This window comes from Montipora capricornis, chromosome 8 (genome assembly GCF_036669925.1).
Source record: "Montipora capricornis isolate CH-2021 chromosome 8, ASM3666992v2, whole genome shotgun sequence".
NCBI classification, from domain to species: domain Eukaryota; kingdom Metazoa; phylum Cnidaria; class Anthozoa; order Scleractinia; family Acroporidae; genus Montipora; species Montipora capricornis.
This window is the reverse complement of record NC_090890.1, coordinates 27,029,895-27,052,620: the sequence shown is the minus strand read 5'-3', so window position 1 is coordinate 27,052,620 and position 22,726 is coordinate 27,029,895. Positions and strand designations below refer to the sequence as shown.

At 40.5% G+C, this 22,726-nt stretch overlaps 1 protein-coding gene and 1 non-coding gene across 4 annotated transcripts in view; one reads left to right on the top strand and one right to left on the bottom strand.

The window, feature by feature from the left end:
- The window catches only part of LOC138059482 (uncharacterized), a 55,923-nt gene that overhangs the window by 19,089 nt on the left and 14,108 nt on the right, over positions 1-22,726 (bottom strand). For 2 of the 3 annotated variants that reach the window (XM_068905109.1, XM_068905110.1), the window contains exons 8-10: positions 22,011-22,252; positions 21,723-21,884; positions 20,848-21,036 (exon numbers count right to left, since the gene is read on the bottom strand). In XM_068905109.1, coding sequence (XP_068761210.1) covers positions 20,848-21,036; positions 21,723-21,884; positions 22,011-22,252 — 593 coding nt within the window. Of the gene's footprint in view, positions 1-13,719; positions 14,406-14,502; positions 14,803-18,910; positions 19,047-20,847; positions 21,037-21,722; positions 21,885-22,010; positions 22,253-22,726 lie in introns of those variants that run through there. The other variant, XM_068905111.1, reaches the window with a different exon arrangement.
- Positions 7,493-7,565, top strand: Trnaa-ggc (transfer RNA alanine (anticodon GGC)). The gene has a single exon. It is a non-coding gene; the product is annotated as a tRNA-Ala (tRNA).

The window sequence follows — 22,726 nt, the reverse complement described above, 5'->3', positions numbered from 1 at the left end:
ATATCCGGTTTCTCGTGTTGCATGGGTCAAGAGAGGTATAGACTTTTGAAAACACGCATCGACGATCATTTAATATTAACCAAGGAAGCTAAGGAAAACGTCAGCTTCACCCCTTTCATACTTTTGTCCCCCTGAGGCGGAAGACGGTAAAAAAGAAAAGTGTGTTCTCACAGAACGAGAAAGTGTAGTAAACAGAACGCTCACTTGTTCCGGATCAATTCTTTTCTAAGAAAGATGGCTGATGTAAGTTCTAAATATATAATGTACCGTGCACAATCGAGGCTGTAATTATTTTAATGTTTATTTTAAGTCAATCTCTTCACAATAGGCCTTTTGCAACTAACGATCACATGGTACAAAATCCGCCATGCTGCACGGAGGGCAAGCTCATTATTATTCCCCCACTGGGACATTAAAACAAAGAGACCTGAACTAGTCAAGCTTGACTTGCCTTTGTTTTAATGTCCCAGTGGGGGAATAATAATGAGCTTGCCCTCCATGCAGCACGCCACAATCAGCCTGCTCCAGTTCTTTGTATTCATGAACTTCTATACTCTTAACCATCTCCCTGAACATGAAAAAGGCAATGTTTATCTCTACAAGTGACTTCTTCCATCTTCCCGAAACTCAAATAATCATGTTAACATTCAATTTCTAACAGGGACATAATAAGTAAATGGTAATTTCTACCTTACGGTTGTTCAAGTCCTTTTAAGTTGGACAAGCGGAAGTGAGAAATTTTTCCACTTTCGCTTCCCAATCGAGGGCAAGGTTGAACGATCAGTGGCGGGCATGCTATCATGCACGATTTCGATCAATAAACCTGATGGATGCATTTTAGCCGGAAAAAGCAGGTCTGATGAAGGGGTTGGGAGGGGGAGGGGGATAGCCTCAAAGTAAAAAGTCAGTCACCTACAAGTAACGAATCGATACGATAACTTTATTTACTGAGAGAGATAGAGAGACCCTATTATAGTTTTGTAATTAAAAGGGTAACTCTCGCCCAAAAGACACTTTTTTGGGAAAACAATACAGACGAGTCGCTGAGGTTTTTTAAATAAGTAAAAAAATGGTGCCCAGAAGCTTTTTTACCCGTGAATATTAGCCTTAGACCTTGTAGATCACCGCTTGTTCAGAATCTTGTCACAAACGCGTCGATTTGCGTCACGTGATGCTATACGTCACAGGTGTAACTACAGCACTACTATTGTAGTACCGCGCTCTCGGCCTCTGCTAGCGATTCTTCCGATTTCGAAGGATTTCGAGTCTCCAGCACGATCTAGAGAAACGCCAGAAAGAGTGGAAAACCCAGAACGTCGTCGGCGACACACGGCGACACGGTGAGCTCGACAGCGAAGAATGGTGAGTGTGGAGACCTGTTCGTGCCGTTTCTGTTCTCAAGTGCACTCTCTTGCTGATTATTTTGTGTATCTCCTTTGAGAATTTTTGTACACCAGAAAGTTCCTTAAATATGCTTGTGTTCGACGGATAGCTGCTGCAGTGTTCGTTATATTTTATAAGCCGTGTTTGCGTGTCCAGCAACGGATAGAATGTTTTTTTAACTACATGAACTCCACGATCGACACTCCATACAAACCTCCTCGACATGCTTCTTCTTTCTCGGAGCTCATTCTTAGTTGAAGATTCTTGTGAGTGTGTATGATGCCACCGGAAGTTGTCAAGAGACCCAAAACACTGTATCAAGAGCCATTATGGCTCTTGACTGTATACATGTTTCCGTGTCTGACTGAAAAATAAACATGCTAAACAGCGTCTGCAAGCCCCAACGCTCTTGAGAAGATCGACAAATTTCCTCCAAATTGGAAAAATGTGGAGCACTTTAAACACCTTGTCAGGCCGCCGTACATGTAGCCGCGTTGCTGTTCATTTAAAGGATCCTCTTACGTGTCAATTTCGTTTCTTTCTTTGCAAATAGGTTTTCAAGGGGTCGTGGACAAAATTATTTATCTATTCGGAACTGAGATCAGTTAGTATTTCTTGTCACGAGCTTGGAGACTATTTGAATTTTTTAGACAGAAACGAAATACGATTTAGTATACGAATTTCTTTGCCCCTGCATATCTAACCCAAGTTAGCTGCTTTAGAGTTGAGAAGAAATACACTTCAGCTGTCGTAATTGGAATTATTGGTGATGCCTGTCTCTTAGTTTTTTGGCTAAAACATCATTGTGGTTTGACTCGAAAGGTGCCGTTGTGGCAACTACCAGCAGATGTTTTAGTAGAGAGGAGGAGAACCTCTGTTGCCAAGAAAAAGAAGAGGTAAAATACCGTGGCTGCTGATATGGAGTAACTTGATGATCCCACTAAGTGTATAGTGGATCATCCCCGTTTCTGCGCCGCGGCAGTCAGTTTGAATACAGCACTACAGCAATACAGCAGAGATGTCTATGGGGGTATTTACATGAAACCAGGACGAACTCAGACCGGCATGAGTTCGTATCGTCCTCCATACATATAGTGAATATTAGGAGTCGTCTTGATAGTCATGGTGCTGCTGACTGCCATAAACACGACAACGAGGGCATTGAGTCGTCTTTCGTCCACCTCACTGAATTTGAGATGTTAACGGAACAAGATGTGAAGTCTCTTATGCAGTATTCGTCTTTAAAATCTTGTGTTCTTGACCCTATGCCTTCAACGTTGGTCAGCCGATGTGATGTTTTATTGCCTGTACTTACAAGATTGATAAATACGTCCTTAAAGTCTGGTCACTTTCCTGTCGTCTGGAAGGAGGCTCTAGTCTTACCGTTACTTAAAAAACCTGGCCTCGACATACTCTTCAAGAATTTTCGTCCCGTTAGTAACTTACCATTTGTTTCGAAGCTGACAGAGTCAGCCGTCTATAACCAAATTCATAGCCACATTTGCGAGAACAATCTTTATCCTTCCAATCAGTCATCTTATAGGAAGAATTATAGCACCGAAACAGCGTTGCTGAGAGTGAAAAATGATATCTTGTTAAATATGAACAAACAGCATGTTACACTATTGGTCTTATTAGATCTTAGTGCGGCATTTGACACTGTGGATCACAATGTTTTACTTAGTCGCCTTCACTCAAAATTTGGTATATCTGGGATGGCACTTGAATGGTTTAGCTCCTACCTTAGGGGAAGATCACAGCGTGTTATGGTCCAAGGCAATTTATCTCAGAATTTAAATTTGGAATTTGGTGTACCGCAGGGCTCTTGCCTCGGACCATTGCTTTTTACGATTTATGCAAGCAAATTGTTTGACGTTATCAAGGCGCACCTCCCTACGGTTCACTGCTACGCTGACGACACGCAGCTGTATGTGTCCTTTAGTCCAAATAAGAGCATTGGGCAATTTGAGGCTGTCACTGCTATTCAGCATTGTGTGGATGATATACGCAATTGGATGACCAATGACAAACTACTTCTCAATGAAGATAAAACAGAATTTCTAATGATAGGTACCAAGCAACAACTAGCCAAGGTTAACATTGATCAGCTTATAATTGGAGGCAGCGTAATTAGACCAAAGGAAGTAGTTAAGAATCTGGGGGCATGGTTAGACTCGACTCTTTCAATGAATTCTCATGTAAATAATACTTGCTCAAATGCTTTTTATTACTTGTATAATATAAGAAGAATTAGAAAATATCTTTCTAGGCGGTCCACTGAGACGCTTATTCACGCATTTGTCTCAAGCCGCGTCGATTATTGCAACAGCCTGCTCTATGGCCTGCCAACCTATCAGCTTAATAAACTGCAGAGGGTCCAAAATGCTGCAGCTAGGTTAATTTTTCAGGAATCCAAGTACTGCCATGTAAGACCGCTGCTGTATAATCTGCACTGGCTGCCCGTTAAATTTCGAATTGACTTTAAGATATTACTGTTAACGTATAAGGCTATCAATGGCTTAGCGCCTTTTTATCTCCAAGAACTTATTAATCTTAAAGAAGCATGTAAATACAAGTTACGCTCCGACTGTGATGGACTGCTACTAAACCGTGTGAAATTTAAGACCTTAACAACTTTAGGAGATCGATCTTTTGCTGTTGCTGCTCCTCAACTATGGAATTTACTGCCCTATGCGATCAGGAGTAGCCCCTCAATAGCATCTTTTAAAAAGACACTCAAGACATTTTTATTTCAGAAAGCTTTTTCATAATTTTATTAATATGTTTTAGTAGGTTTTATGCAGTTTTATGTTTTAAGCGCTGATGAAAATAGCTATATTGATATCGGCGCTATACAAGTTTATTATTATTACTATTTATTATACATTTATTCTTTTGCGTTTACATGAGACCGACCTGATAATGAACTTCTCAGACTGGTCTGACTTCGTCTCGGTTGTTGTACCGAGAGGAGAAATGCTTGTACCGGTCTCATGTAAATAAAAACAAATCTCAGACCGGGTCCAGAAATTTTATACACGCTTTCGGGTCAGCGATATATTTATTAGACAAAAGATATTATCTCGTCCCGAAACCAGGCACTACGCATTTCGTCACAAGTTCACTGATGTAAACGGCTGCAAAAATTTCATACCAGCACAAGTTCATACCGGTCTGAGTTCGTTCCGGTCTCATGAAAATACTCCTGACTTAAAAAAGAATAGACAATTTGCATGCAGACTGTTAGTAAAGTGGTGCTAGGGGACTTAAAGGAAAGAAAAAAAGGGTTCCATTGCCCTCATGTACTGTAAACTGTATTCAAGCTCATTTTCAGGAACCAGGAGTGTTTGAAGAAGTCTTGACATTCACTGGATTGCTTTATGCTGATGAGTAACCAGCACCATACATTGTATTCTTTGCATGATTATTATTGTTTTGTTGTTTATTGTTACAAGAGATCCTGCTTTGTAGGTATGAAAAGTAAAATTAATGTAAGTGTTTTGAAGTCATATCAACGAAAACTATCTTTAATCTGAATTTCATACTTCTTGTTCCACTTTAAGCGTTGTACACTTATTAGGTAGTTGCCTGATGATTGCTTTTCAAGAAGAGTGAGGCATTTAGGTATCAAATAAACATCCTTGACTTAATCCCTCTCCTCAAGCTATGCACTAATATATAAAATAGATGTAAATTAAACCATGTAGGGAACTTAATTATGCTTTATCTGATACTAAATAATGTTATTCTAGGATCTGAGCGGGCATAGAAGCTGACAAAACACTCTATTATTTCCTCTCTGTCGACGTCTGGTCTCTGAAACGAGGCAGCAAGGGGTAATAGGAAATTGACCTGTAAATTTTGTAAATTTCCGGCCCCGGTTTGCTGTAAATGTTGTCAAGGTTCTGCTTGGTCGTTTTGCAGCAGTATATCCCGCCTCATGCGTCGCCACGTTGCTTCCATCGCTAGTATCCGATAGTTAACGCTTCTTTTTACGCTGCTGTTGGGTTGGAACAACTTGCCTTGGCGGAATGGCATTTTATTTTTCTTCAACAGCATCTTTGAAGCATAGCTAGCGACAATCATTCCGCAATCGTGATAATCTTCGGGAGTGAAATGATCGCTGAAAATGTCACCCTAACCTGGTTTCCATGAGTCAGAGTTTCTTTTTTGGCGAACAAACAAAACCTATTGTGGGAATTTATGCAAGGAGACCCCGTCTGCATTCGTCTTATTGCAGAACGTCACAAAAAAGCGCTTCCCAGGTTCTTTTTTTCTTTTCATTCCACACTTACAGATTTGCATTTCTTATTACTATTATCCTTCTCCATTTCTTCGAATTCCCTTTAAACGTTGTTTTGGCGGGTGGTTAGAGTTACGGCTGGGTAATGCACGTGTAGACTACTTAATGGGAGATAAAACCTGAATTTCCGATCCGGCTCAAGGAGGTCGAGACAACAGGACGTAAACACTCTTCGGGTTTCAAACGTTTCATAATTTTGCATATCTTGCATCATTTTAACATTATAGCATCTTAAAGAAAAGGGAAGAATCTTAATTGCAATGGTTTTAATTTCAAATTGAAAACTGAAATTTTAGATAAGGATTTCTTTTGTATAAAACAAAACCCGTCAACAAATTGATGTTAACGTCGATTAAACGGCGCGGCACCAAGCATAAAACCTGTGAAAATCATATTGCTATTACAACCCTTTTACGTCCTATTTTCCAACATAAGAGGTTTAATATGAAAAGTAGCATTTGCGCTGCACCCTGGACTCTTTGAACTCACTTTTTCGCGGACTAAATTTCACATGCAAACATGTTCCACACCTGTGACGTAGCATCCCACGTGATCCCAAAAAGGCGCGTCTTTTAAAATGGCTGCGGTGTTGAAAAGAAGGAGATTCATAAAAAATTCAGTTTTTAACATAAGACCATAATTTTTTTTTGAAAACCTTTTCCTTTCAAGGAAGGCATACGAAAAATACATAAAAAAACGGTGCCTACAAATTCAAAGGTATTTTTGCGCGGTTCACTGAATATGCTGGAAAAGCAGATCTTAACAAGTGTTTTTCAAATCAAAAAAAAGAAAAATTGGGGGTAACCACGCATTTTTCGAAGATAATTAATAACAATATTTGTAAAAAGCTTTAAAATGCAAAGGAATGTATGGCCTTCTTTTCCAAATTGATGCTTAATTATCTCTGAAAAATGCGTAGTTGCCCCAAATTTTCTTTTTGGATACCAAGATCACTTGACTGTTAAGTTCTGCTTTCTCCGCATAGTTTTCAACCGCGCAAAAATATCTCTGTATTAATAAGCACCAGCCATAGGAAATCCGAGTATCTCGAGATGCGCAGAACGTATGCGCAATAACAATAGTTCGTCCTTAACTATACCCGTGACAATCTAGCTCAAAACATTACATCCACAACTTTGCGAATGGTGTATGGGTTCTCACCAGCACCTTTCTCGTATTTGTTAACTCAAAAATATGGGGTCGGTCGGATGACATTTAAATGAAGAAAAAACGAGAACGGCCTCAGTCTTTTGTTCGAAAACTCGGAATTGGTGTTTACCTCTACGGTGATTTCTGTGCAACATAAGGCCAGTTCTTTGTAAAAAAAAAAAAAAGATATACTTATGAAAGCTCCAATAGTATTTGAGCACCATTTGAGCACTTTTGTTGTCATTTTCGAAGCACTTTTTCGCGATTTTTTCAGGGCTATCGGGACAGGTCAGGCAACAGTACCAGAAATGAAAAAGCAATGAACATCCATCCACGCTGTATTTGATAATTGAATGCGGAAATGTACGAATCTGTGAATTTGTTAATAAACAAAGAAACATATACAATAGTTGAAAATCGATAATATCCGACAACAGCATTTCAGATGAAATTTTTACGGCATCGGTGGTTCCAAGAAATGTATACAAGTTATCAAAACGCCGGCGGTAGCCCATATGAACAAGTCAATAAAGTTAGGGTTAGCCATGCACATTTGAACTGCGGAGAGAATCAAGTTATACAAGTTAACTAACTTCTAAAAGTTAGCTAACTTGATTCTATTGTCACAAATGGCCAGCTCTCATGATCAACATCAATGGCTTCATAGCTTAGTTGGTTAAAGCGTCGCACCGGCATCGCGAGGCCACGGGTTCAAACCCCGTTGAAGTCCTGAATTTTGCAGACTTCTCTATGCAATTGTCAACATTGCTTTCATAGCTGCGAGGATCATAGCTTCACTTTATTTGATTCTCTCTGCAGTTCAAATATATATGGCTTTCACATATTAACTTTAGACATCGTATCTATTTATGCCTTATCCCCGGTCAGAATATACATTGTTATGTTGTCATTGGGTCGCAGTTCCCGAGCTTGTTTGCTGGGCAATAACAAAGGCACAGAGGCAAAAATTATTTGGAGTATAATGGCAAAGGGCCATGGCCCTAAGCCGTTTTAATGAATAATTAATTTTCTTTGAATCATTTAAAAACATATCTAAATCACATATAAATCCCAGTAAAGGTGAGGGCAGAACAACGCCAAAGCAGCATAAAAGCAGTCATGATGCTGCCCCACCCAAGGGAAATGCAGCCCAGGAACAAAAAAAAACTTTAACAAATACACCTGACAGGTTGATATACTATTCTATGTCACAATACTTTCTTTTATGTACAAAGCTAAGAGAACGGGGGGGGGGGAAAGGCTTCCCTTGCTAATTAGCCCCACAGCCCTGGCTTACATGCTAGCTTACGTCGAAATTTTCCTCTGTGTACAAAGCTGAGAGAGTGGATAGCGAAAAGGGGGCTCGGTTGGCTACCTCGAAGAGCCAAATAGTGTAACAACTGTCAATTAGACAGGACAAAAAGGGGGTTGAAGGTGTATAAGTATAGAAAAAGGGCACTGATTGTAACTGTGTTTTAAATTAGCAAAAACAAGCTTAAGTGCAATAGTATTGCCACTGTTATCAGCTTGTTTAATAAGTTGATATATTTGAAGGGGGGTAGGTGATCCTGCAGTTGAGGTGGAGGTCATCTCACCAACCCGTAAAAGGGCATAACAAGCTGTGGAACACATGGCCTTAAATTGACAAGCTTGATACTTACAAATAGCCAGTTTAGATGCTGAATCAAGTAATTTGTACGAGATTGGGAGGGTGATAGGTAAACGGCTCTCGAGACGGAAACCCTGCTTATGGTAACCTTTGAGCATTTGCATAACCAAAAAGGCTTTAGTAGGATCAGCAAAACCGGGAAATCTATGAGATTAGCCTAAAGCCGAAACATAGGAGCTAACGGTTGAAGGTGAATACTGCTTATAATCAAACATACATGCACTTAGGCCCTGTTTACAGGCAGGTAGGGTTACCCTAGCAAGAGGGTTACCCTAGCACTCATACATTTCTTCTTTTTTTCATCGTCGTGTTTACAAGGCAGCTAGGGTTACCCTATCTTCGTACTAGGGTTACCCTAGCTCTAGGGTAACCCTAGCAGCCTTGTAAATGCTCTGCTAGGGACAACTCACCTACCCAGGACAACTTTTTAGCGGTTTTCATTGTAAAAATAGAACTGCAACCAGGATAATGCATCTTGAAGTAAAAAAGGTTCTCTGGTTAAAAAGGTACTCCATTTCGTATATATTTCCATCCGCGCGCTAACTTTTTTCATTCGTTAAAGGCTGTAGACTGATAAACGAAAGCTTATGGTTTTCATTGTGTTTGCGATGCTGGCGGGCAACTACACAAAGTTGTCCCGGGTGGTAGGGAAACCCTACCTGTGAAATTTTGCTTGTAAACCTGGGCTATGTTTGACACTCCTGCTAATGTAACCCTAGTAGAAGGGTTACCCTACCTGCTTGTAAACAGAGCCTAAATAGATTTATGGAAACCGTCTGAAAGGTTGCATTTACAATCTGGTGAAATAACCTCCACGCTCTCTTGTACGTTGGAATCAAGGAAGGCTGAAGGCTGGATGAGGCAAGCATAGTTACTATGTTACCCAACTCTGAGGCTGCAGATACTGTGGAACCTCCGTAGGGAATGGGTCCAAATAAGCTGGGGCCAACTGTGTGCATGAAGATGTGCACCTGCAAGCGAGACAGAGCGTCAGCGGGCCTGTTGCGAACACCCGGAATGTGCTTAGCTTTAAAAACAATATTGTAATGTAAGCAAATGGAAACAAGTTTCCGAACAAACACCATTAATGATGTATCCTTACAGGACTACTTGTTAAAGACGTGCACAAGAGATTCATTGTCGGTAAAAAAAATAATAAATAAATAAGATGCACTGATTACGCACAGCCTCGCCCCACAGGTGCCGACTCAAAACGATTGGATAAAATTCCAGCATGGCGAAATTCTGCAGGGGCACCCAACGAATCTGTTCCTCGCATTATCTGTTCCCCAGAGGAACCTTGTTGGCTGGCAAAAATACAGGTGTTTCGATGAGCTGGCTGGGAAATTTTGTTATTGATAGAGGTTTTGCCTGGGAATTACTGACTGTTTCTAACATTTCAACCCGAGCTGGCTGTAGTAACTCTGAAGAATGAGGACGACTAAAAAAAAAAAAAAAAAAAAAAAAGAAGAAAAGAACTCCTTCCCTCTCCCAGAGAGTAGTCACAAACATGCGCTTGCGGCAAAAACCTGTTTTGTTCCGGTTTTGTCGCTTTTGTTCGGTCGTTTTGGATCGAGGGATTTGAAAGCCCGCCGAATTCCTGGCTGGGAAACCAACCAATTTTATCTAGCTGGCTGGGAAATTTCTTATGTGTCTTGCTGGGAAAAGGGAACAGATAATGTTTTCCCAGCAACACTGAAAAACACCTGAAAATGCCTTAATAACATTTATTTTCATTAACTGGGGTATAATAATACATTTCACAACAAATTGGTCGTTGGATGCCCCTGATTCTGGTGTTCTCAACAAGCTGGTCACTTCCGATAGCACCACTGAGACCCAAAAATTGCACCAAAACCAAGGGCACCCGAGGCATCGGTACAGAGGTTCAGTTTAGTCGTAGCTAAGCCAATGCTCTTCTACGAAAAAAGACCTACCGTTAAAATGGCACAAAAATGACAACCGTAACCGAAGGTCTTCTTTGACCTCCCTATTTAATCGAATTTTGTGTCCAGGAGAGCGAATACCCAAAGCCAGATCGATGAGCCGCCGCAGAAAAGCACGACTAGGTCTTACAACAGAGCAGGCAAAATTTAACAAGCCTATCAGGGACTGAACTTCCTTTAGGGTGACTTTCATTAGGTTAACGAGCTTATTGAAGGATAGAATCCAGTTCAATGCCAGCAAAAGACAGAGCTGTGACAGGGCCATAGGTTTTCTCTTGTGCTATGGGAATACCCAGGTAGGAACAAAGCGACAAAAATAAATCTAGCTGCATTTGGCACATCTGCTTAGAAGGAGCAATTAAAAGAAAGTCGTTTAGAAAGTGTATGATATATGTGATGCTCAACGTACTATGGGAAATCCATTCCACTGCAGTACTGAAAGTTTCAAGGTGAAACAGGAAAATGAGCAGCCCATGGGCATGCACCTACCACGATTATAAAAATCCCGCCATTGCATCCCCAACAAGCCATAATCCTCAGGACGAATTGGTATTATACGAAAAGCATTTTTAATGTCGATTTTAGCCATAAAACACCCATGCCCTGCCTTCTTAATAAGCTTAAGTTGGATAGCTTGATCGGTAGTACTTGTGTACCCCGAAGAAATACCATCATTAACGGGAGATCCTTTTGGAAAAGATAGGTCTTGAATCAATCTATATTCCCCTGGTGTTTTCTTAGGAACAACTCCAAGAGGAGAAACTCGAAAAGGGGGCAAAGGCGGAGATTTAAATTGGCCTGCAAACCTTTGTAACTCAGTCAAGTTCCTTCGGAAGTTTTGAATCAACCACCCTTGGGTTTTGCATGGCCGACTTAAAATTATCAGAACTGAGTGATTTATGCTCACCCTCAAAGTGAAGAGAGAAGCCTTGAGTGAGAAAACCTGAGAGTAAAAAGGTAAAAGTGGAATGGAAATACCCATCAAGGAGAGGACGCAAGCGCTCAACTTTTTTTGGTGTTGGAAGGCTTGGTAGAGAAGGAGTTGGCAGGTTGGGGCTTAGGGCGAGACTGCTTCCATGCGTCACGAGAATTACACTTTGTTAGCGGATGAGGACCCTCACATCTAAAGCAGTTATGATTGTAAACACAACACGGGTTGCATTTCTTATCCCTGTGAAAACGGAAACAATAACCCCTGGAGACAAAAGCCAGCTTAGATTTAAACGGTAATGTGGACACGCCTTAGGGCAGAGGCTTGCGGAAAACAGCTTGTGATTTCAGCCATAGTTCACCCTTGGATCCTGTCCCATGGCATGGAAGTGAGCTGGACTTTGCTTAAAAAGCGGAAATTTTCATCACAGAATTTCCAATTATGGCCAGTCCCTGCCAAATCCTGTACGATTTCCCCATATTTCATGAAGGCAGGAAGATGGGTAAACAGGCACCTCCGTCTCCTATCCTCTACGGCCTCAATGCCGTGAACTCACCCATAACGCAACCAGCTCCAAGCTGGCTTGATACCTCGACTGGTAGAGCACAGCACCGGCACCTCGGCAGAGGTCAGGGTTAGAATCCCGTTGCGGCCTGAATTTCTCAGGCGTTCCTTTCGTTGCTGCTCAAGTAACGTTAATTAATTAATAACTGCGATGATCAGCATCTTACAACTCAGCATAAACATTCTGCTTGAGTTCAGCGATCCAAAGATTATACAAGGACAAAGAGTATCATGTATGATTCACTGGAATGTGCAAGAATTGCTTTCGCCTTAAGGTGGCTCCCTGGAGTATTTGCGAATACCCTCACTACAGAGCACGAGTGTAAAAGGAAACCTAGTTAATTCCTCTTTAAATTTTCCCTGTAGAGATTTCCTAGTATGGGTGTCAATTTTTGGGTTATAGCCGTTACCATGGCAACATCACATCTAATGACAGGCAAATATATTCCTATTTTTGGCCTAAATTCCTTAATATTTATACTTTCTTTCGGTAAACTTTTTCTATTCTTTGTCACATTATGAAAATGATATTGCCTGACATTTTGAAGTGGTTAAAAGTCAAGGTCGCTCAGACGGTTTTGCCAATATTTTGCAATTTGTCATTTTTTCTAAGACAAAGAAAAGAAAAATATTTTATCTAGATCAAAACATTTTAAAACAGAGTAAAGGTATATGTTCAAAGTATAGTCATTACTTTGTTGCTGCTATCAACCGAAGCGCGTCCTATGCATTTTCATCCTCATTAAAAACATTCTGTGAGCAAGCTGCAAAATTTAATATCGAAATATATGCTGGTTTCATAACTATAAAACCAAAACTTATAGAGACCACGAGTAGGCATTTTCACCATGGGCTCCCATTCCCACCGTCGATACATCAAAATCCAAGATGGCTGTCGTGAAGGTCAACGGTCTACTCCAGAAATAAAGCATTCCTTTACCGACACTCCGGTAGCGATAGTACGCAAAAACGGAAAAACAAACGCTACAATTTAAAAGAAGAACATTTATGCCAAAAAACTAAATTCTTTTCGAAGATAGCGCCAGGCGTGTACACCCGTCTTGAAAGAAGGACTTTCCGTTCTGTCGATTTTTACGAGTGAAAGTCTGCCTTACACTTGTGATTTTGAACTGAGAAAACGGTCAAGTAAACGCTACAGATAAAAAAGAACTTTCTCGCCAGAAAAATTAAAGTATTTTTCAGATGACGTCAGCCTTGTACGCCATCTTGAAAAAAGGCCTTCCCGTTCTTCTTTGCCGTTTGCTTTCACCTGTGAACGTCGTTTGCATCTGCATAGCAGATAATAATTTGTCATAATTTGACACTCTCGCTTCAGTCTATACTCCATTCACCAAATGACGAAAGCAAAGCAAATTTGAAAATTTGAGCAAGGCGTTCGCTGAATCCTTGCACGGATGTCTTCAAAACGGCGCATAGCAAGGCGTCGATATCCGCTGTGAAGAGAGCAGGAGCCGGAGAGAATCTTACGCAGCGTTCCGCCCGCCATCTCGAACTGAAGAGCACAGTTATGAATAACTGCTCCATTTGCATAAGATAGTGAGACAGTGCAGAATCACTGGCTCATTGACTGGACCATATTCGCGCCTCAAGAGACCGCGATTCTTTCGGTCGGTACCGATGATAACTACCTCAGTTGCAAGACACGCGCAGCTGGTCGTATTGATGGCCTCTTTCTTTGTAACCGTTGGCGACCACTGCTCTTAAAATTATCCATTTGTTCGTTGTTCCTCCGATTGTTTCCTAAACATTTCTTGAAGTGTTAAGCCTTTTTTTTAATCTTTTTAAAAGAAGTTATTTACAACTATTTATATATGTTTCAATTTCCTCAAACGACGCTGGTTCTGTTTGGTTCTATCGAAGTTTTTTTTCCCCTATATCCCAGATGTTTCACACCTGTACGTAGAAAATTCATTAATCATTCACTAATAATCAAACATCTCTAGTTTGGAGAATTCTTGTACTGTGTACGTTCTAACAATTTGAAATGATAGAATTGAATGGATACAAATGTGAATGTTCTTAAAACTATAAAATACGTAAGTTCGTGTTAAGAAAAGTCTTCTGCTAAATAAACGGTTGACAAATGTAGTGTCTGAAAATAACTTGAAAAATACGTTTTTTTCGTATTGTGCAGCAAAGATCCATAGCTCATACAAATGCACAATAGCGTGCAACCAGATGTATGCGTTATGTCTGAGCGTCCAATAGGCGGCGATTTTTGGCTTTTCATCTTGCGTGAAAGGGAGGTAGAGGTTACTCTTGTTATCCCTCATATTCTTGTTTGCGGATATCCAGCCTCGTTTCCTACCAAAGGTCAGATTACTGAGCATAACGCCTGAACGCTAACTGTCCCAGGAATTGGTCATACCACATTGTTCTCCGACGTAAATGTTTCTACAAACGAGGAGTTTTCTGGAATGGACAGTCTCAAGTCAGCATCTGGAAAAGAGGAAGAAAAGTGACTTTTTAGTTAGTATTTGACCATTTCTTCCAATGGAAGCGTTTTAGTTATTGTGTATCTGAAGAGATTTGTCACCTTTCTTCGATAATTTTTCCAGCGCTTCCGTGCAACCGGCTGCATGCAAAGCATTGCAAAGCTTTCGCATCGTAGCGATCTGGTTGCTTGTACTTCTTGTCCAAGCGAGAAGTCCTTGAAAGGATTTTTCATGTGCGTGTCTGTAATCTGCCTCTATGTTCTCTATATCCGTTTCCCCCATGCGCAAATGTCGTAAAACAAGTTTCCAGTGCGACACAATATGTCTGCATATAGCAACACAGTCCTGCCGCGTTACGGGGTCGTCCAAGCGTCTTCTCAAATCTTCCGATATTTCAAATCCTAAAGCGTTTGGAAATATTTAACAAACAACTTTAGACACTCATTACGTTCATTACTACCTTGGCTGACAGTTCAACTACTTTTGTTTTTTTTTTTCCCATCGAAAATCTCATCAATCAGCGCGACTCTTTTAGGAAATCTTGGGAAGCCGATCTCATTCCAAAAAGCACGAAATATAGGAGACTTTGTTTCTAAAAAAATTCTTTTGTTATTTAAAATTTGCCAACCACAGAACAACAAAATCCTTTGATTCGACAGTTAATAGATTTCTGGTTGGATGACAATAGGTGACGTAACTGACGGTGAGTATCTTAGGAGAAACAAACGTAACGGATTATTAAACGATCTCGTTATTCAGTATACAGTCAACTCTCTCTTAACGGACACCTCTATAAGACGGACACTTGGTGCTGGTCCCGGCCGTTTCTTAATCATTTTTTAATAACCAAACTCTCTTTAAGACGGACACCTCCATAAGACGGACAACGGACACTTTGAAATCGTCAACGGACACTTGTGAGGTGCTTAATGTGACCGCAAATTACGATTTAGGGAAGAAAAATTATTGTACTTGACTCTTTTAACACCAGACGTTTAATTGACAGCTCTTATCTTGTCGCGGGAATACATACAGTACAAGTTAAAATTAAATCAGTCCTTGTCCCATTTAAAAAATAACTTGGAGGTGACAACCGAATTGTATTGTAATCTAAAACGTTCAAGCAAATAACTTAAAACAAACTTTAAACAGACGCGTGTTCACTGTGCGCAGGTTCAGCATTATTATCTTAAATTTCCTGGGGTCATGCTACGTCGACGCTCGATAAGCCGGACACCTCTCTAAGGACGCTTTCGATTGACCCTATTCCGGAATAAGAATACGTGGAGTGATGATGAAAACGGTATGTTTGGCGCGTTTCGAAGCTGCAAGGATGATAAAAATATGTTTAAAATAGCATTTTAGCAAATGTTTGACAATTTTAACGTGAATCTCCGTAAAAATGAAGGATTTTAAACTTATATTCCATGTATTCCTATTCCGGAATACGTTCAATCGAACACCCCCTAAGACGGACAGCTGAGGCCGGTCCCGATGGTGTCCTTCTTAGAGATAGTTGACTGTATAGTGTTACAACGGCATTTTATTTTGAATTGTTTATCCAGTAGCTACGTACATGATTATATCACGTTACGTTCTCAAGCTTCGTGTAGATTTGTGATAAGATGGGCGTGAAATAGGAATGGAATGCCCAAAAAACCTACAGGGAAAAACTTTTAAAAGTACTTTAGTAACTTGAAATAAGTATAAGTAGAGAGGGCAAATAAAGTACATTTCTGAAATATTCCGTGGAGTTTTAACAGGTAAAGTAGTCTGCTATTTTCTACTCTCCCCTGGATGGGATGCTAGTCCATCGCAGGGTTACTCCCAGCATTACATTCGCCGGTATCCATTTATAAACCTGGGTGGAGAGAGACACCGTGAGAGTAAAGTGTCTTGCCCAATTACACAACACAATGTCCCCGGCCAGGACCCGAACCCGGACAACTAGATCCGGAGTCGAGCGCACTAACCATGACGCCATCGTCCCTCCCACGAGGGTTCTAACAGGGCAGCATGAAAATTTGGGGATAAATTGTAAACAGGATATGGAAAATTGTATCGGTAGCTCTCTTCTATCGCACACTCGATCATAAAAGAGTGAAGGCGACCTGATTCAACAATAATGTCTTTGCATTCCAATGCACGGTCAACGAAGTAGAGGGAGACAGAAAATAAAATATACTTCAATGATGTTGCGAAGTATTTGAGTCAAGACGTCACGCTCAATGAGAGTGAATTAAGAATGCCGATTTTTGTGGAGATTAAGAGTTAAAACCACTGCACACAGGCTCTCCAAGCGTCGAATTGCGCGCTGTGCCCAGCTGTAGGCAAGGCGCGGTGGCCTAATGGTAAGTGTGCTGGACTCCGGATCGAGCAGTCCGGGTTCGAGTCCTGGCCGGGTCATTGTGTTGTGTTCTTGGGCAAGATGCTTTACTCTCACAGTGCCTCTCTTCACCCAGGTGCTTGGGGTAACACTGCGATGGACTAGCATCCCATCCAGGGGGAAGTAGAAATACTCCTAGCCTGTTCATGCTACAGGAACCGGAGATAAGTGTCGGCCTGATGGGCCACTAAGCTTGAAGCAGACTTTACCCCAGCTATAGACCGCGCGCCATTCGACGCTAGGAGAGCCTGTGTGCACAACCCATTCTCTACCTTGAATTCACTGTTATCGTTAATTTAGAAGACTGAAAGCTGGCTATGGATTATGGGAAAGGGTCAAATATTTTCAAAAAAAAAAACACCAAGTGTATGCATGGCCATAGGACTCGAACCAGGGAATATTGATTAACCCGTCACCTAACCACTTGACCAGAACACCGCTCGCTGCTTAGGGACAATATTTTAAACACTATTGATAATGCTGTATTATCACTCGGCAACAAACAATCTTATAGTGGTACTGTGATCAAAAAATCAAATCTTCTTTTCCTTTGGATTTCAAAACTATGTTAATTAAACACTAAGTGACCCAAGTTTTAAACCATTTTAATGGGATTTTCCCTATTTAACGGTCCGCCATTATTAAAAAATCTTGAGAGAGCTCTGGAATGAGGAGAAAATAACGTCAAAGTCTCACAAGTTTAAGAATGCAGTGCGTTTGTGCGCAACTGAATTAATATGCAGCACGGGAGTTTTGGGCTCAGTTTCAGATTTTTAAACTCGTGTTTTGCATACATAATAAACTGCGTTTACACGCTGAAATTTTAAGCTATTCACTACTTGCACAATTCCATAATACACCTCTATTACCCCCAAACTTTTGCAAAGCCATTGCTTGCAATTTCTCCGGGGACATGAAAATGTCCCAAGAGAAATCGAAAGAGGGTGAAAGAGGTGTATTATGGGATTTGTGCAAGTAGTGAATTGAGTAAATGACGTCAAGTTTCCCTAGATCCAACCCTCTGAGGTCCAGTCGGTCAGTTTTGAACGTAAGTAATGGCGGACCGTGAAATCCCAAACTTACACTCAAAGTAAACAGGCTTTGGATAATAATCAAAGCTCAAATTTTGGCAGGCAGGTCATTAAGCAAACACACTTTCAAAATCTGAACAAAAAAAAGGAAGTGAGTTCTTGATCATAGTACCACTTCAAACAATGCAAAAGGTCGGTTACCAAACTTACGACAAAGCTGAACATTTTAAAATAAAATTAAGCTTAGGCTTAAATTATTAATCTAACTTATACCTTAATATTCTTCAGCAGCGATATTCTATGGGAGAGTAAATGCTTTTTTTTTGAGAGTGCGGTGTCTTGATCTTCAGTGGTGAACCGGAAAGAAGAGGTCCTGTAGAGTAGTAACGCTCGGTTCAAATTCAATGCACGGATTTGATTTTTTTTATTTCGTTATTTTCTCTGCTACCACAAGTCCTGGGAAACAGCGTCCTAAATTCGCGATAATATTGAATTCAAAGCAAATTAAGAATTCACAATAATCGTGAATTAAGAGAAGAAATAGTGTTGTTGTGCAGGCTATACCTATATCAGGATGAGACGGAGCGGAACAAGAGAGAAACAAGCATCATCGGTGTGGCTTTGACGAAATCTTTGAAGCAGAACGACCGGGCATTCATTGATATGCGACGCGAAACTTGAAATTTGAAAACCGACACGGCAAACTTATTAATCGTGTAAAAAGTGGATGAACGCCTTCCTTGAAGATCAAATTTATGTGCCTGTTTTGTCAGGATATCCAAACTTTTTGGCTCTAAAATAACGATGACATATGTATTAAAATGAGATGTTCAAAAGATGAAATCGACCCGGGTTTTTGAGAAAATTCTGTATGAAAATTTCAAAATGCCGTTTTTTTGATGGGTAATTTTTCTTTCTGGTTTTTCGATATTGTCAACTTGTAAGCTGCACTGAAGTTTCTTCGTTTTTTAAATTCAAATACTAAGGTAAAATGGCTTAGGTTGGGAAAAGGAATACACATGGAAATTGTTGTTAAGGTAAGTTTGAGTACCGCCCGAGCGATGACAGTAAAAGCACAGATGGATGTCCTACCTGTAGAAGTAACTGCCTCTCTAGCTTCACTTAAAAGTTGTTCACTTTTGGCATCACTGCTGTTGTTCTCACCGCCTTCTGTGTGAAATTGGTGGACTGTCTGCATTGTCTGAAGTGTATTCAATGTTGGGATACACTGATTTAAAAAAAAAAGGAATAAGCGAACTTTTAGTTTAATTTAGTCTGTTTTTATTACATTTTTGCCTTGCCCACAACCTTGCCCCACCGTTTACGAGTCAAACCCAGGACCTACGACAGTTTGCTGTTGGACTGTCTGCAGTGTCTGAACATAGTTAATAGAGGGGAATGGTTATGAAACAAGACAACTTTCTTTGTTGTAGGTTTTTGTTCTCTTTTTTGGCCTTGACCGTGCACAAAACACAATCGTTGTTTACTCCATACTGAGGAACTAACCAATAGAAACGTGTTGGTTACGTAATTCATGCATAGTGTATGAGCGCAAAACAAAAGATTGTGCACGGTCGTGGACTTTCCAACCTAAATCTTGGCATCTTTGTTTGCTCCTTTGATGTTTGCCGAGCTTCCTAACCATTCCCCTCAATTAACTATGGTCTGAAGTGTACTCAATGTTGTGATACACTGATTTAATTAAAAAAAATAAATTTGCGAACCAATGAATTTTAATCGGATCAAGCATAACTCATAGTACAAGAACAATAGAACAATATATACAATAGTACGCTAACAATAAGTGTGAATTCTAAGTATATAGTTTTGCCCTGACAGAGTCTGACTGCACACTAAGTGATGGTTTCGATTCTTTGATGTAGAACATCTCATGAATTAAGCAGTCAAATTTCGATGCGCATTTCTTTATGACACTAAAACTCGCCGCTGGGGATGCTGTTGTTTGGCCATGATCTGCTAGGCGATGCCTCCCGATAGCTGAGTATCTGTGTTCCTCAATTCGTTGATGCAAGTGACGAGCTGTATAGCCAACATAGCTCGCATCACACGAGCCTCATTGAAATTTATAGACGACTAGTTGTTGGCTGACTAATGATGGTTTGGGCCATATAAGTTATGCTTCATCCGATTAAAATTCATTGCCTGACGATGACATCGGACGATGTCGAAACGTTGTCAAAATGAATCTAGTTGCGTTTATCTTTTTAATCAATTTTATCACAAGATCTAGACTTATCAATAAGCAAACCCTTAGTTTAATTTAGTCTGTTTTTATTACATTTTTGCCTTGCCCACAACCTTTCCCCACCGCTTACGAGTCAAACCCAGGACCTACGACAGTTTGCTACAGGAGAACTCCTGCCACAACCACAGCGTAAAATTTGTATATGTCTTGGGTCACGGAGTTTCACAGACTAGGCTACGTCTGTTTCACACAATAACACGGTGACGTTGGGAATATTTGTTTATATCAAATCATTAATTAACCTTTAGTCTATCCCTAACGTTAAATGATTATTCATTATGACGTGGTACTTAGTGAACATGCGAGTGTTCGACAGCTGTTCAGCGGACTTTTCAAACGTCTTCAACTCCGCCAAAAATTTTCGAGAACAAAATGTTGAATCGAGGTTGAATGAAAGTTTAAAACAGTTTAAATTTGATTTAATATGTTTTCATCAATCTTTCATCCTTTTTTCTTTTTCAGTAAGAATGGAGGACCTGTTCAAACGCTCCCCAACAACAAAGTGATGAATGTGTGCTGAAGCGTATTGGAAGCGTTTAAGCGGGCCTAAACCGTCTAAAATAGCACGTCGTCTGTGACAACGCCGTAGTGTGGGGGTCATAAGCTCCAGTACATTTCTGGTTATTATCTCGTAGCTTCACTCGTCATGGAATACTTTGCAACTAGCTAGCATTTGTGCTGGATAATGTGTACAACTAAAATCAAGTGGCATGAAAATTGTCTTCAGAAGCGTTTCAGTTAAGTAGGAGTCGATTTTCTTTACCTGGGGTGGCAAAAGAGGAATCACTGGCTGCACGTAAATAAAGTGAGGTTGTCTGTTTTCCTGTTGGAAGTGCAGACAACACGAGAAGTCGTCAACGTCAGTCGCACGCGCCGCAATAGGCTTCACTGCGAATTGACATGCGTCTCTGGACCTGAACCCATTCTTGTATGCCATTTCGTACGTGTAATTCTAGAGGGTAGAAAGTGTCGGAAGTTAGCTAACCCAAGCCTTCTTGACCTGTACTGAATCTTCCCATAGGCCTTTGCATGACCGTGTCACGTGACCTTTTCACACAAAAAGTGGTCGTGGTTTAAAATGAAAACCAGAAATGAGAAGAGCGCGTTGAAATTAGTAAGAATGCCCATTTTAGAGGCCACGGACGTTTAAGTGGGTGATTTTAAAAAAAGCCTGTGCTGGATGGCAAAGTGCAGCAGTTGTACTTCACTCCAGACACTATAAATATTCCAACGAAAAGAGAAAGAGCCGACGTAGATTTGATTTTAGTGGTGTACTATACATCCGTTTTGTTTCATGACCATTTTTTTAAATATGTAGATTTAGCCTAAAAGCGGAGCTCCCTGGTTATTTATTCTTACTGCCTGTAGGGTTAGTCAAAATAAAAGGTTTTCGAATTGTCCACGTGTTTCCGGTTTATACTGATTAATTAATTAAATCGTTTTCTTTGCTTTCTTCCATTGAAAAATTCATTGCCTATCTAGTAAATTTCACGCGAAAAACCGATATCGCATGGCACGAATCGGAGAACGATGACCTTTCCTTGCGTGGAAAGCGCTTTAATAACAAAACAAACCAATTTAACATAAATCGGACTGTGGAGCAAGAAAAAGAGAAAACTGAGGTACATGTTCAGTTACCTGTACAGCTGGAGTTTCATCAAGTTCCCATCCTTTCTTATTCAGAGCTTGCTCATCAAGCCACACAGTTATGTCTTGGTTGTCGTTAAACATTTTGAATGGTTTTTCCACAGCTGGAAAGTTGTTGCCAGGAAATCGTTCCCTCTCTGTGCGCTCGACTCGCTTTATTGGATTAAAAAAAAAAAAAACGAAAAGAATTTTGAATTAGTTCTTCCAAAGTAGAGACGCAGTGGCGCGAGACCAAATTCAAAGCCAAGGAAAGGGGTCATGCTGGACGGGATCACTCACCTTCTTAGAATCTTCATTGTCACTGTAGATGTAGAATCGAAGAGAGATGAGATTACTGCTTGGATTCGGTTTGCTGGAAAATACTGTTGCTCTCTTCCTCTTTGGTCCACCACAAGCGAACACACACCAAATAGAAAAGGTCTTTGTTTTAATGTAGATTGAGTCCTTCTTCACCGAAAACCAAGCATTGGAATGGCAGTTTTTTTCTGAGGCGGACGGGATTTTCTCCCAATTCCATGGACCTGAAAAGTGATAAATATATCCTGTTCTAAGATTCTAGTTTTCTTTATGTGATTCTACAGTAGAAAGTGTCATGGGCGAAATTTTAGAGAGTGACCTCCACATCGGACTTGAGGTGTATGCAATCGCCCATTTGCAGCTGACGATCACATGGTATAAAAACCGCGTAGTCACTAAAATATGGAACGACCTAAAACCACCTAAAACCACCTACAGCCACCTAAAACCATCCACAACCACTCACAAAGAATCGAATACCATCTTCAACAAGCCATAATTGTATAAAATAAGCAAGACGACAATATGTGGTTACCATTTGGCCAAAAAAAATCCGGAAAACATGATCGTGGCATAAAAGTAAGCGATTTTCCGAATTTGTTAAAAGCCAACCGGATGTGAATAGCGCTTTACCCTGTATTCCATGCTGTGAAGGGCGCTAAAATCGTGAAAGAGGGCCTGGAAACGGAACGATCGTC